This window comes from Mustela nivalis, assembly GCF_964662115.1.
Source record: "Mustela nivalis genome assembly, chromosome: 6".
NCBI lineage: Eukaryota > Metazoa > Chordata > Mammalia > Carnivora > Mustelidae > Mustela > Mustela nivalis.
In genome coordinates this window covers 19229515-19244521 of record NC_139025.1, presented here as the reverse complement: position 1 = coordinate 19244521, position 15007 = coordinate 19229515, and the positions used below count along the sequence as shown (strand labels likewise).

The window sequence follows — 15007 nt, the reverse complement described above, 5'->3', positions numbered from 1 at the left end:
TTAATTTCACACAAGATTCTAAATCAGCTGCCAAAAAAACCTTCCATGAAAAGCCTGGAAGTTATCTTGGAGAAGTTCCACTTCTTCGAATGCCAATTCCTGTCCTGTCTCCTATAAAGTATTTTGCAAGAGCAGCAATTCCCTGTGCCAAATCAGATAGGTTGGACAAGTAGCTAGCAGGCCTGGGGAAACTGATGTTTCTATTGTTACAAGTTTAAATGATCAAGGAGCAATTCAGGCCATAAGAGATGAGGCCATAGGACAACGCTGGTGTTTTGGTGCCTGTTTAAATGCTGGGATGGTAACCACACGGTTGGGAGCTAGGCTTCTGTTCAGATATTTTTCTTCTTCATCAAATGATGTTACAGCAACTACTACTAATAATGATGGCTCAGAGAAATCGCTTCAGGACTAAGAGCCATAAGAGATGCTGAACTCTGGATGGGAGGTGGATGGGGGGATGGGGTAACTGGGTCATGGGCATTAAGGAGGGCACATGATGTTATGAGCACTGGGTGTCCTATGCAACAGATGAGTCCCCGAACTCCACCTCTGAAGCTAATAACACACAGTATGTTAATTGATTGGATTTAAAATAACATTAATAATAATGATGATGATAATAATAAAAACAAGAGCTAATGAGCGGCAGAGCAGCTGTAACTGAGCCTAAAATTTCTGTCTTCCCCACTATGGAATGCTGCTGTTCCTGCTGCTGAGTTTTGTTTCTCTGTCCTGAGTAATCCTCCTTCTTCTCTTTACAGTTGGTCTGACACTTACAGAGGCCTATAACAATAGTACAGGTGAGAGTATGGGTTAAAAATCCAGGGTTGATAAGACCAACACACTCTGACTTGTGCAAAGCAATACTCCACAAGGTAACTTGTGCCTTAAATGTCTCTTTGGAACACTGCCATCCAGGCGAAAGAAGAATCCGATTGATCCGAAATCACATTTCCTGATATTAAATGTTAGCCTTCTGATGTAGCAGTATTTAGTAACAATTTCTAAAACCCTATCATCTCTTTAGGAATTGGACAAATGTCCTATCATGGCAAACTATGAGCTGCTGAGATTTCCCTCTTTGTAGATATAGAGTAATTCTCCTCGAAGAGATCTATATTCATCCATTCAGATATCTCCTGTGGCCCCAAGTTTCAAGTCATTAAGTTTATCATTATTAATTAACTAAATGAAGGTATATCAATGCCAACTACACGTGTGCTGCCGTGCTAAGCAGTGAAGACTCAATGATAAATAGGACACTTTTTCCCAGCTGTGAGGAAACCAGAGATTGATTGAGGAGATACACAGGTAGGCAAATAAACCAACAAGAATGTGGTGAGTCCTGAAAGGTATGCATTGTAAATACTATGGGAACCTAGATGTGGACAAACCTGACATGCCGGGGGTAAAAGGAAAGTCTTCTTATGAGGGGTGACCCCTGAGCATAACGAAGGATGAGTAGCGGTTGGCTGCGCAGATACAGAGAAATGGTGTACAGTGCCTAACACAGAGCATGAATGCAGAGACAGCAGTGTAGACAGCTCGGGGAATTTGGGGAACTATAATCTGTTTGCTAAGATGAGAGCACTAGAGTACAATGGAAAAGACAAAAAACAGGGAATAGAAAGATTACCAAAGAAGGCCAGCAAAGCCCTGGGCACACGGAGGATGACTTAGCCACGGCCACTTAGGGCACTATAGCACTATCCTCATCTTAGTCATCTCCATGCCTCTATGATCATTCCTAATTCATCCCCTATGCATCCCTAAATGCCAAGGACCTTTCAGTCAAAGAATGAAACAGTGCCTTAGAGACTAGTCATGAACAAGAATGGAACACTAACATGCCTATAAATCTGAGCTAAGGAAGGCCAGCTCTGGAAAGGCCAAGGTTGCAGAAAGATTAATCTTAAAAAAAAAAAAGAAAAAAGAAAAAAGGGATTTATTGGTAACTAGAGGTGGCATCTTTCATGAGGTCTATCAGCCTCTGACCTAGGGTGGTGGACTGCCTACATTCAAGCATCCACATTGCAAAGGCACTCCGGGCCATGGTTAGCAGCCATGGCTTGGGGATCAGAGGTAGGCAAAGCCTTTTGCATAATTAGGTCTCCTTTCTGTAGCTAACAACCCCTTTTAGGACTTGAAGGAAGATTAAACAAGATGATGTAAGCCAAGTACTCATCCCAAGGCTTGGCCTGCAGAAAACACTCCATCTCTGCTCTTATTGTTTTACTGTAACTAGTAGCCACCTGGGAAGTGGATCTTTAACAAGAGCATGGATTTTCAAAATTTTATTGCATCTGTCCTTTTGCATGGACTTAGCATCCACTTTGCTGTGATAGAGCGAAAATGTTGAGGGAAAACTTGGTGAGGGGAAAGATGGAGTCCTGTCTTCACTTAGCATTCAAGTTTCGTGCCTTTGAGATGTTAATCACGAGAGCCTCACTCTTCCCTTTTCTACCAGGTGTGTAGGGGTGTGGATAATAAACTCAGCCACAGACATGTACTTTTTTCCATCATCAAGGTGATACAATAGCCAGCTTTTCTGTTTCTGACAATCGCTAAGCTTCTTTTTTTTTAATTGGTTCCTTTATCAAAAGGGTTTGCTTGTAAATAACAATCAGTGAATCAAACTGTTAAGTGAAACATCCCAACTACTGACAGGTACATTGTGTGAGTTTCATTTCAAATACCCATTTCTTCTCACAAGACAACGGTTATCTGCCTCTAGCCACTCCCTAGCCCGATGGCTTCATCATATGCTTTCGCCTGCCCCTGTGTTTCTTTTCTTCTGTGAGATCAGAAAAACACAGAATTGTTCTGCGGTGGGAAGACATGTGACTCGTCTCCATAAGGGACACTCGCGTGCCCTTTCTTTTCATCTTTGCCTGTCCTGCACACATTTGTGCTGCCATCTGCTGCTTTTGCTCCTTTCAAGCCTTCTGTCCCCGCTGCTCTCACCATCCCACTCCCGCGGGCAGCCTCATTTCGGTCAGCAGGGCTGTTCCCTTCCCTCAGGTTCTAGGGAGGGAGGGAAAGAAGAGGGCTTCCGGACTGACCATCACAGGAAAACCACTCACAGGAAATAAAGGGGCCATCTTGCCTACCCCCCTTCAGAGTTTCCATTTTCTTCCTTTTTATTTCCTCTGGAACAGAGGAGGAGCCCTCTGTTTATGCAGTAGATTCTAACCTGCCCACACTTGTGAATAATACCAGTTTTATTTTTGCCGTCTCCTAGGTTCAAAACTAAATTTCATTCTGTTTATGTTGCTGTGCATCCCACATCCAAGAGTGTAGGTCACTGTATCCTTTCTAAGTGCTACTTTGCTGTGGTGCCTCCCCTCATCTTTTTTTTTTTTTTTCTTTTTACTAATTCTGAAGAAAAAGATGGCCTGTAGTAACGTTACAAGGTAGTTTGACTTAGGTGACAAAAAGTACTCATTTGGTTAAGAATCAGAGAATGAAATTTACGAAGACTCATGCTTGCTGCTAATCACTCTGAGACCCTAGGCAATGCACTTGGATTCCATAAGCCTCAGTTTCCCCATTCGTAATACGGTGCTATTAAAAAAAAAAAAAAAAAAGTGCTCCAACAAGCATCTTGGGAAGACTCTGAACTCATAATCATTCAAGATTTTGCTTCCAGAGACAAGATCTCTATTCTGTCTCTCTTCTGGAACGCACAGGCCTTTTAACATTTTTTTACTGCAATGTACCTTCAGCCATTTGGGAAGACAGACATTTAAATCATTATAACTAACCTCCACACCTCCTCCTTTCACCCCTTGATACATTCTCCTGCTTCCCACTGCCTAATGAGGGCCCTTCCAGGAGCCACCATGAACGCCGCTTCTGACAGACGCTGGAACAAAGCTCCGGTGACAACGGTGTCATCTTTCTGTGTTCAGTTGTTACATAATCAGATTTACTCTGAAACTTTATTTTTAGAAGGAAAATGTATATACCCCTTCAAGGCTTATTTCCTTAACTTCCAATAAACTCTATGTTAGAAAGCGTGGCCATTTTAGTCACTGAGCCAACAGAACAGCCAGAAAATTACTCCATTTATTTTAAAAGCAACAATCCCTGATCCCTAAGTTTTGTTTGGTTTTGTTTTGTTTTTTTCTTCCCAAAACGGATGCTAAAATTAAGAAAAACTGTGTTGAGATGCTCCGAACCAGTACAAATCAGTATGGAGACTTAGGCTTTTGTGTCTAACTGTTCCAGAAACAATTCAAATTAAATCTTCTCCTCCATAACACATAAGTGAGACCTGCTATAATACATTCCTACTTGCGCATGTGCACAAACACATATTTCTAGGCACAATGGGGAAGTAGAGCCATTGATTATTTATCTTGTCACCAAACAGGAACAGAGGGTTCAGTTGATAATATTAGTACACCCTACAGCTCACTGATACAGTGGCCCTTCCTAATTTTTAAAAGACAAACTGTGTCTGACACTAATACTTAGTGAACGTGTCACCTTACAAATATTACGGTGGCAAACAGACAAATAAAATGAATCAGAGTACAAAAAGAAATCTTCAAAAATAGAAGGAAAACAGAAACACTATTTTTACTCAAAATTACAGTGCCCAAGGGGTGCCTGGGTGGCTCAGTGGGTTAAGCTTCTGCCTTACTGCCCTGAGTAATTGGCTGGAAAAAGTAGGATGCTTATTTTTCAGGTTCTGTTAAACTACCTAGTATGGTTTTAGGGATATATAGCCATCCATTTTTTTTTTTTTTTAAGATTTAATTTATTTATTTGACAGACAGAGATCACAAGCAAGCAAAGAGGCAGGCAGAAAGAGAAAAAGGGAAGCAGGCTCCCTGCTGAGCTGAGAGACCAATGTGGGGCTTGATCCCAGAGTCTTGGGATCATGACCTGAGCCGAAGGCAGAGGCTTTAATCCACTGAGCCCCCCAGGTACCCCTATAGGGCATTCTTGAACAAGTATAGTTCTCACAAGATCATCTTTTCAGTTGGTATCATCATGACATCATCTCATGATGTCATCATCATCACCACCACCACACAGACAGCACAGACTGTCCTAGGTTCTCTTCTACTCAGACAGGTAGAGTGTAATCGGGCCCATTTTACAACTGAGAAAACTGAGAGTTGAAATAAATTGGCCATTAGCAGTAGAGATAAGGATTACACCCAGTCTGTCTGGAGCTAGAGTCCTGCTTGCTGTTGATAATGGCAGGAAAGTGCCTCTTTGCTGGGATACTAACATAGATAAGAGGAGTCTAAGAGGGAAATCACACAAAATTACTATAACATATTGCCACCTTTCTAAAACACCTGTGCTTACTGGAAAACAAAAACAAGATTAACATGAGAAATGCTACTATAAGAGATTTCTATTTAAAGATTTCTGAGAGAAGTCTGCACCAAAGCTTTGAATAACAATGGTTCCTATATATACTTGAAGAAGTAAAAGGATGGAAGGAAAAAGAGTGACAATGGCTCTCCCTGGAATATGTTGACAGCAACATTTTGAAAAGTACTTTAAGAAAATGAAGAAAAAGTTTGATAACATGGTGTGGCAAGGGTAAGGAGAAACAAACATTTGCATATTGCTGTTAGGAATGTAAATCTGTACAACTTCTTTAGAAAGCACTTGGGAAATACCAGTTTTTGTAATGCACTTATCTGTTGATCTAGTTAATTCCATTTTTAGGGATTTATCTGATAGACATTCCTGTACATGCATGCAAAGACTAACAAACAAAGGCATGTTTTTTGTTGTTTTTTTTAGCAGTAGTAAAAAGCTGAAAAAAAATTAAATATGTATCAGTAGGGTACTGATTTAATCAACTCTGGTATCTCCATAAAATGCAGTATTATGTGACCATTAAGAACAAAGGAGACCTTAATATTCTTACATGAAATAGTCCCTAAAATATTTTAAGTAAAAAAGAGCAAAATTCAGAAGAATGTGTTAACACTGTGTTAAGAAGGACAAGGAAAGAAAAAAAGGGAAAGAATATAGTTATAACTGTATGTTGTATACTTTTGGATTATCTTTGCAAAAATATACATAAGACTGATAATTTGGGTTGCCTCTGAGAAAGAGAATTTGGGTAAGTAAGGCATAAGAGTGAGACATAGTAAGGCATAAGAGTGAGAATTTTTACTTTTCCTTTGTTCCATGTATAGCTTTTTTAGCTATTTAAAAATAAAACCATCCTGAATTAGTATTTATTAAGAAGAGTTTAATATTAAATGTTTAGGAAGCATCCTACTATCATTCTTAAATCTGGCTATTATTGATACTATTCAGAGACTTGAACTTGGAAGTGTTTTATGTTACAAAAAATATAAAACATTCCAGAGAGAAATAAAATGATATATTACTTTTTAAAAATCAGGTTTTGAGAAATGTAGAGCATAATCATTTAGTATGGAAAGAGAAACTCTCAGTTGTGATACTGATAGTTTGAGACATAGAATGTTACTATACTATCTTACTTTGGGATATTCCATCTCCGCTAAAACTCTAAGTGATATGGTCAGGCAAATGGTAGTCATGGTTATCCAAATATTGGAACAAATACCAAAAGAGTGTTCCAGAATTTCCTTCCCAGAAGACTTTGAATAGTGAAGAAGTTAGCTTTCTGTTGACCGGAGGTATGTGTTTCTGAGTTAATAGGATGAGCTAAACATTCAGCTCTGGGATTTCTAGATAAACTAGGCCTGAAAATGAAATAGCATAGTCCCAGCACCATAGAGAGGGAAGAAAGAAAAAAAGGAAGCAAAACCCCCGAAAAGTCTAGTGCAATAAGCTGCATTTCACCAAGCTACACCTAAATTAAGCAAGAAACACCCACACACTGCTGACTTGGCCAAGACAGTGGAAACTGAGTCTGCTTAAAAACAGACTAAGGCACAGAAGCTAACACAAAAGGCAAAAAGCAAGTGCTGGCTAGCAGGTGCAAGAGAAGGAATATTTAGTAAATACTAGTAGCCTTTAGAGGTAGGACTTGGAGGTATCATATCCTTATGATGCTATTTTCATATAGCTCCTATATAATTGTATGTGTTTATGATTATTCAAAGATAACAGTCAACGGAAGTGGACAGGATTACCAAAGCCATTCCCTCACTCAAGGGACTACAGGGTCAGTATATTTTTGTATGCCACCCTATTTCTTTTCTCCTTTATAGCTAAGAAGGAAAGGAAAATGAACTTTGTTACAGATAAAGTTGAGACTTCAAGTTCAACGTAATTGGGGGTGGGGGGCTCTACGTCTGCCTAAATAATTAGGCATGTACACAAACTCACAATTTCCTTATGATATACACACCTCTTTTTAGAAAGATTGAGAAAATAACCCTACACAGAGGAATTAGCCTTTCAGAGAAGGGAAAGGCTAAAAAAAACAAAAGGATGAAATTGATATTTATTTTTATGTATTTCATTATATTCATTCACGCCATCTGCATATGTCATTAATATGACTATACTATATTCATGCAAACTATGCTGCACACGGCCTGAAAGGGAGAGAATAAAGGAGGGGCCAGGAAAACGAAGGGCAGAGTCAAAATGAAACTAGCTGGAAAACAACAAACCTTCTTCCACACTTTGATTTGAGTAAGCGTCCATGAGACCAATAAGAAGTCCATACCTGTTTTCAGAACCGCACACTTCTTAGGAACCACCAGCCTCATGGAACTGGAACCATAGGAACAGGGGATTCTCTCCAAAATTCCCCAGAAAGTAGCCCTGTTTTCTTTAGCAGTAATACAGAATAGATATCAGGCCACCGTGTAGTTCAGTCACCATGATGACTGCCAACTCTGTTGACCTTTTGCAATTTAAAAGTAAATCCTAAGCTGGGAATGTCCCGGTTATGTTTTTGAAGATTTCTGCCAAGTGAATCAAATCCAGCAACATCCCGATTTCGACCTAAGGCCTCGATTTGTACACTCTCTAATATATGTCTGGGAATAGAAGCCAGAGAAGAATTTATGTGTAGTATTCTTGGAAGATTTGGAAAGCTGGGGTAGCAGGATTGAGAATGAGTAATGGTAAGTATATCGTAGATCTTATGGGGAGAAACAAAGCATTGGAAAAGAGAAAGAGAGGAAGGAAGGCAAAGAAGCTGATTCAAAACAAAACAAAACAAAACCTGTTCCTCTCTTCTTGGAAACAAGTAGCACAAATCTGGGCCAGAGTCACTGACAGAAGGACCAGACAACAAAGGCCAAAAGAGAGAGACTTTCATCTCAAGATCACTGTCCTCTACTATGACCAGTTGTCTTCTCCTTACACTAGAAGGCCACCCTTCTTTTTCATGTTCTTTTCCCCAAGGAGTCACACAAACCCTTAAAAACAGCCATTTCCCCAAACATTTTGCCGCAGACAAAGAGGAAAAACATAGATGATGTCATTCTGTATTTTACCTGACTTTCCAGAAGACTGGCGTTCTAAAAAAGGATTACCAGAAAAGTACATGAACTTAAATTCAAATGTGGTTAAAGCTTAATTCAGTATGTCCCTTCAAGAGAAAAAAAAGCAGCTCGGTTCTGACATGTGAGTAATAACATCCTCTGACTTCTATTGAAATGACACCTGAGATGTAAGAGGAAAATCCCTCCCTTTCAATCTCAGGCTACAACTCAATCTCATCACAAAAACTGAGTAAGAGGAAGGATCTGCTCACCTATTAGAGAAACAGCTTGAGATGCCAGAACAGACTGAACTATGGACTTGGACATCTAGTCTGCAAGGAGAGAGGTCTGAGAAATTCTGATTACCTGGATCTATTTTAGTTGCCTAACCTTCTTGAAATTTTCTACCCAAGCGCCAGTAATGCCAGGGATGGAAAAAGGAAGATACATGATAAAAATGACATGTCTTTGAATTCTTAGTTTTTTCTTAAAACCTAAGATTCATAAGCTAAATAAGATTCACACTGACGTGCATTCTTCTGCATAATATATCTCTTTGGTCTCAATTCAAGTTTTTACTCCAAATCAACAATTAAAATCAACTTCAAGAAAATGTGTCACTTTCATTTTGTGACTCTCCATTCCCCTGGGTGCACATCTATATACCTCAGCACTCAAGATGTTAGAGTAAAGGACTCCTGCTTTGTTTTGTTTTTCTTGGTTTCTATTCAATCACGGTTCCATTAGCGGGCACTATGTATTCTTTCTCTGATGCTCTCCCCAAAATTATCTTCCTCAGTATGTTAAAGGTTTATCTTAAGAATTCAAAATTGATTTCCAAAATCCAATCTTGGCTCTTTACCTAAATATCGAACTAAAACTAGTTACACTCTTATTATACTGTGATCAAAGCAGGAAACACATCTTTGCTGACATACTTCTTCTCAATGATGGTTTTGGTGGTTCTGAATAGAAAATCTTTTATCACATCTAGAAAACCTGCTGGCATCTATGTCCTGGGAAAGAGGCATTGCCTTCCTAGAAGAAAGAATTCTGGAGCTTGTCTAATGACGACTTTTCATGGCTGATCAGAGAGAATATGTGAAATTAACTGCAAGATAAAATGTGGACAAAGCACAGAAAGCAAGTCCAAATACCCCGACTGAACAACTCCTTCAGTTCTCTATTCTGCAAATGAGTGTCTAAGCCAGAAGATGTTAGTTAGATTCAACTTAGAATGAGATTTTTACACCTTCAGGCTTTCCATAAATGTACTATAATTTTTGAGAAGCCAAACACAAATAACTACATATCATATGATTCTATTTATATAAAAAGTCCAGAAAAAGGAAGATTTATAGAAATAAAATTTATAGAGATAAAATAGAGATTTATAGAGATAAAAGCAAACCGGCAGTTGTCTAGGGCTAAGGGTAAGAGCAGGGATGAACTCCAAAGGGACATGAGGAAAATTTGGGAGGAGGCATGGGGTGATGGAAAAGTTCTAAAAATGTGATTGTGGGGGTATTTGGGCAACCCTATAAATTTAATAAAAGTCACTGAATTGTAAGATTACAGTGGATGAACCTGTGGTATGGAAATTATATCTCAATAAAGCTGCTTGAAGAAAGAGAAAATGCCAGTCTTTAGGAAAAAAAAGATGTTTCAATTAGGCTTTTAATGATCTAAATATCGTGAGAAATTTTTGGCTAATTAGGAATGTTTAAACACAGCAAAATAGGACATTGCTTAAATTAACTGAAAATGATGTCAACACAAACATAAAGCACTCCACTTCAGGAAGTGGTTGTTTATATTGATTTTTTACATTTCTTTTCTTCTGTTAATTTACATAGAATGTCCCCCGCCCCCAGAAAAGTGGATTTGGACTTTATTAATTTATCATACTGATAATCAATCTCCCAAGAAAGAAGATTAAACTAGTAGCACCTATAAAATATAATGGAATAAATAAGCAAATGTAATCTAAAACTTGGATTATTTCTTTTTCTGAATTTGTTCCTACTGAAAGGCCCAAATGAGAAAAGAAGTCAAAAAAGAGGGGGTAATTCTGAGAATCATGTGCGTTAGATGCTCAACCAATCCAAGTTTGTCTTCCTGGATCCAGAGAAGGCACATATCCCCAGCTTCTTTTGCATTTTGGATGGAGTCATGTCTGAGAAAATACGGGCAGAAGTGATGTACTGGGCCATCACTTCCAGGCAAGTTAATAAAAACACACTGCATTATATCCAAGCTCACTCTCTTTCTTCCTTATGGATATGGCTGGAAGTGAAGAACTCCAAGATGGTAGACCAAGGTCATGAAAGAATCCTAGATGCCTGAATTACTTGAAGAGATCTGGCACTGGCACTGAATTTTGCCTGAAGGAGAAGTGAACCTGTCTTCCGTTGAGCCACTGAAATGCTGGGATTGTTTGTTATAGCTAATTACCCTAATTACCCTAGTTAGTTATTTAATTATCTTAACGGATATAAGATGCCATAAGGCTCAACGTATATTTTCCGTTTTATCAACTAGACCTATTCTTTCCCTCCTCCCCATCCTTCCTCTTCCTCTTCCAGGTTCCCTGACCTCACGACTCCAGTTAATATTCATTTCTGAGGTAGAGAAAGAAACACTTGAGTACAATTCAGCCTGCACTTCCTGAACACCCTTCTTCAAGAATCAGAATGTTTGAATGGGATAAAGTAAAAATAATAGGCTGCAATTTTTCATTCAGAAGAGCCAGAATGTTTCTCAAGCCTTTGGTTAAAATGTTGCATTATCACCAAGAACAATGCTTTGCGCCCACCCTCTGAGGAGGAAAAGAAAAAAACCCTACAGCGATAAATTCTGGGAAACAAATGTCAGAGTTGGCAGCCACCTTCTGGGTCATGAACTTTGCTTTTCTTTTCTGAAGCTGTCAGTAGTGGAGAAGTGCATTCTGGTTGCTCTACTGCTTTCTGTCCACCCCTGAGGATCATTCCCCCCAAACCACAAATTACCATTTCAATTCATTTTCAAGTTGTTTCCTTATCCAGGTGCCCTTTCCTCCTTTTCTGCATAAAGAGCAAATGCAAGGAAAGAAGAGAGGACCTACCCCAACTCAGAAACCACACCCTGGGCCACACCCGGGCCGTGACCCTCACCCCAGCCCTTCCTCTTGTCAACCCCCATTCCCCCCAACTCCGTAGTCCGAACACAAAATAATTCAAACAAAAAACAGCTCATAAAACAGTAAACAAAATAAAGTCAGTTTTTCTTTTCTTTAAGAACAAAATGAAACTTGAGGGAAAACTTACTGGAGTTACAGTTTATCCTGATACAGTCTAGATGGGGAAAAATAAATGAAAGATGAAATTGCATCCTTCAAGGTAACAGCTGCAGACATCCAAAAACAATCAGTCCACCCTTCCGGGGACAGACACACGCAAGAAATGTGGCCATTTTATATATATATACGGTATGTACAAGTTTAAGGGTGGGTGTATATGTACAGTATATCATTTAGTAAAGTTGGATACATATATATATACACACACACACATATATATATACACATATGTATAGAGATATATACTGGTATACATATATATCCACAATAGACACCAAGTATGCCGTTCCTTTTTTTTTTTTTTTTTTTTCAAAAAACTTACTCATTTATATAAAGGATTTCACACCTGAACTTTGAAATATTAATTTTGTTTGACTTGGAAAATTATGCAAAAATTTCCCCACCAAATGCAGGTTATAGTCTATGTCCCCCTATCATGATTTTATCCAAATTTGTCTTTAAAAGTAGCATCAACACAATTTTTGTATTAGTATTCCAAAGATATATCACCAATCTGACACCCTGTTTATTTTTTTCAAAAAAAAGCTGTCCATGAAGTTTCTCAGTGCAGTATTTAACCCTTTCTCTTTTTCTGAAAACAAACTCCCTCCACCCTTTTCTTTGCTCAGGCCCCAGATGCTATAGAAATTTATATAGGCAGACTTGCCATTCTCCCTTGAGATAAGGAAAGGGTTAATACCACCTGGTCATTTCCTGTCATAAAATGGCCACTTGCAAACAGCTAACCGCACAAACACCCATCCCAGATTTTAGAGAGGTGGAGTTGGGTGGTGGGTCAAAGGAGTTGTATGATGTTACCACGATGGACTGGGTTCTCTGCTCTGTTTCAAAGGCTCCCAGACCAACCCACTCATGAAGCCCATCTTCGTCTTCCTGCCTGAATGCTCAGACTAAATCAAGTGCCTACAGCATTCAAGGAGAAGGCGAGACAGGTTTATGGGGAGGAGGTCTTGGGCACCTTTGACATCCTACATCACTCTGTAATTCTGCATCTTGAGGGAAGAAAATTCTTTTATTTTTTTATTTTTTTTATTTTTAATGGGAAAGGGAGGCAAGAAAGGGTGGCTAATTTTCTAGTTCTAATTTTCTAATCCTATGCCAGAGATCTGAGTATCCATCCTTTTATTAACATCTGTTTAGAGTCATGAACACTCAGCACAAAAGGTCTAGAATAGAGTCAATGATTATTTGCAGGGGATTGGGTAGAATGGTTAAAAAAGATCTCAGATTAGTTGTTACAAATTTGCCCCGTTAAAACTAAATTTGATTTATCATGGTGGGAATTTCAATAAGAATTTGTCTAAAGTTGGATACTAAAAAGTAGAAATAAGACAAGAAAAGGAAAAAAAAAGTCACAGGAAAAAATTACAGTGAGAAACTGAGCTCTTCTGCCTAAGGCTGACCCAGTAGTTTTGGAGGACTTGTCAAGGATAAGGCCACCATTTGAATTTCCCAAAGTAAAACATTTTAAGGAAGCAAGTGAAAGAGGAACCAGTGGCAAAGGACAGGGCAGCATAAAATTATAGAAATCCAGACAGGAGAAATCTAGAACACCCAATCATTCTGAGGGAGGAGGCAGGACGCTTATTTGTTCCCCAGAAGAACATCTCTTGAAAAAAATCTGGGTTTGGTTTCGTGCGGTTAGGTTTGTCATGTGTCGTCAACCGCAACAGAAAAGTGGGAGCAAACAGCCCTGGAGCAACTGGTACGATCACCAAACAGAGGAGGCCATGCCCCCAGTGAGGACTGGGAAGGGGGGAGGGCAAGGAGGGAGGAGGGGGTGGGGCTTCCGCTACCAGCAGCACCTGCCATCAGCCAAAGCTGGAGAAATGCCCCTTCCTGATGTACTCAGGAGACAGGGGAAACAGGTATATGGCCATGCTTAAGAGAGAAGGGAAGAGGAAGAGTGGGCCTAAAGCAACAAATTTGAGAACCGTCAACGAGAGAGGGCTGTCTTCTTTTGTTTCTATGCTGTTGAGGATTTTATTTTTAGTTTTTATTTTATTTTTTTAAGGTTTTATTTATTGATTGATCTGAGAGAGAGCACAAGGGTGGGGAGGAGTGGAGGGAGAAGGAGAAGCAGGCTTCCTACCGAACAGGGAGCCCAACGCAGAGCTGGATTCTAGGACTCTGAGATCATGACCTGAGCAGAAGGCAGATGCCCCATGGACTGAGCCACCCAGGCACCCTGAGGATTTTGTTTTTAGAGGAGGACCCAGTCTAGAGAAAGGTACTAGATTCACTCAAATGGTTCCATGAACTGAAAGATGTCTCTGAACCAATGTGAGGACTTGGAGCTTTCCAGAGGGTGGACAACTGATTAAGCCAAGAAGTGACAGATTATTTGGACACTTTACCTGAAGAATAAGTATATCAAGGGAAAAAAATCCATCCCAGTGCCTTGCTCATAGGCTCAGAGATGGCAGTCTTGATAATGAGGTTGTATTTTTTCATGAAAAGTGAATCCAGGGAATTGGGCTGGGAACGCAACTTCCTTTAGATCTACCTTGAGTAGCCACCACAGTTCAATCTGTGCCTTACCCTCGGCAAGGTACCCGAGGGGTGTCTGCTTGTCTGTATATGCCTGTGTTTTTTATCCTGTTTCATTTAGATGTTTTTTTGTTTTATTTTAGTAAATGAGAGATTATTATTTTCTAGATGAGTAAGCTTTGGGTGGAGAGCATGGAAGAGGCAAAAGTTTCTAGGACTTGTATGTGTTCAACAGTGCACACTGTAAACAGTCATCAGCAAGCCTGCATCGCCAGAGACAGAGCATCTGGAGAATTTGAATGCCATTGTCCAAACTGCATGATACTCCCTATGGGCCTCCGCCATTGAAGAAGGCTTGCTGGCATTCTGCTGAGGATTCCAAAGGGCCATGAGCAGATGCCAATGCTGACTGACTTTTCAGCTGTATGGCTTAATTCAAACCAGGCACTACGGAAAAAAGACTCCCTCTGGGCATGTTTAAAAAGTAAACATCATGAAAGCAGTTAGAAGTCATCAAGACTGCCACATCATTGAGCCACACAGGATTGACCTGTGGAGAAAAGAGATAACCCACGTTGATTTAGCATTTTAGAAACCCGGGTTCTAGTCTCAGCTCCACTATGGACTTTTTATGCTAGCTTTAAAAAGTCCTATATTTCTTTCTTTGTCTCACATATGTAAAAGAAAGCATAAAAACACTTCCCTGCCTTATCTCCCAAGATTACTGGCTGACTGAAATAAGGTT

General features: G+C 39.6%; 1 protein-coding gene across 34 annotated transcripts in view; it reads right to left on the bottom strand.

Annotated features, from left to right (window-relative positions):
• NRXN3 (neurexin 3) overlaps positions 1 to 15007 on the bottom strand; it is a 1557595-nt gene that overhangs the window by 943812 nt on the left and 598776 nt on the right. For 24 of the 34 annotated variants that reach the window (XR_014313528.1, XR_014313529.1, XM_082737604.1 and 21 more), the window contains one exon: positions 11720 to 11746. The exons of the other annotated variants lie outside the window; for them this stretch is intronic. Coding sequence is in view for 22 of the 24 variants with exons in the window: in XM_082737604.1 (XP_082593730.1) it covers positions 11720 to 11746 (27 nt within the window). In the remaining 2 variants the exon portion in view is untranslated. The remainder of the gene's footprint in view (positions 1 to 11719; positions 11747 to 15007) is intronic. 34 annotated transcript variants of the gene reach the window in all.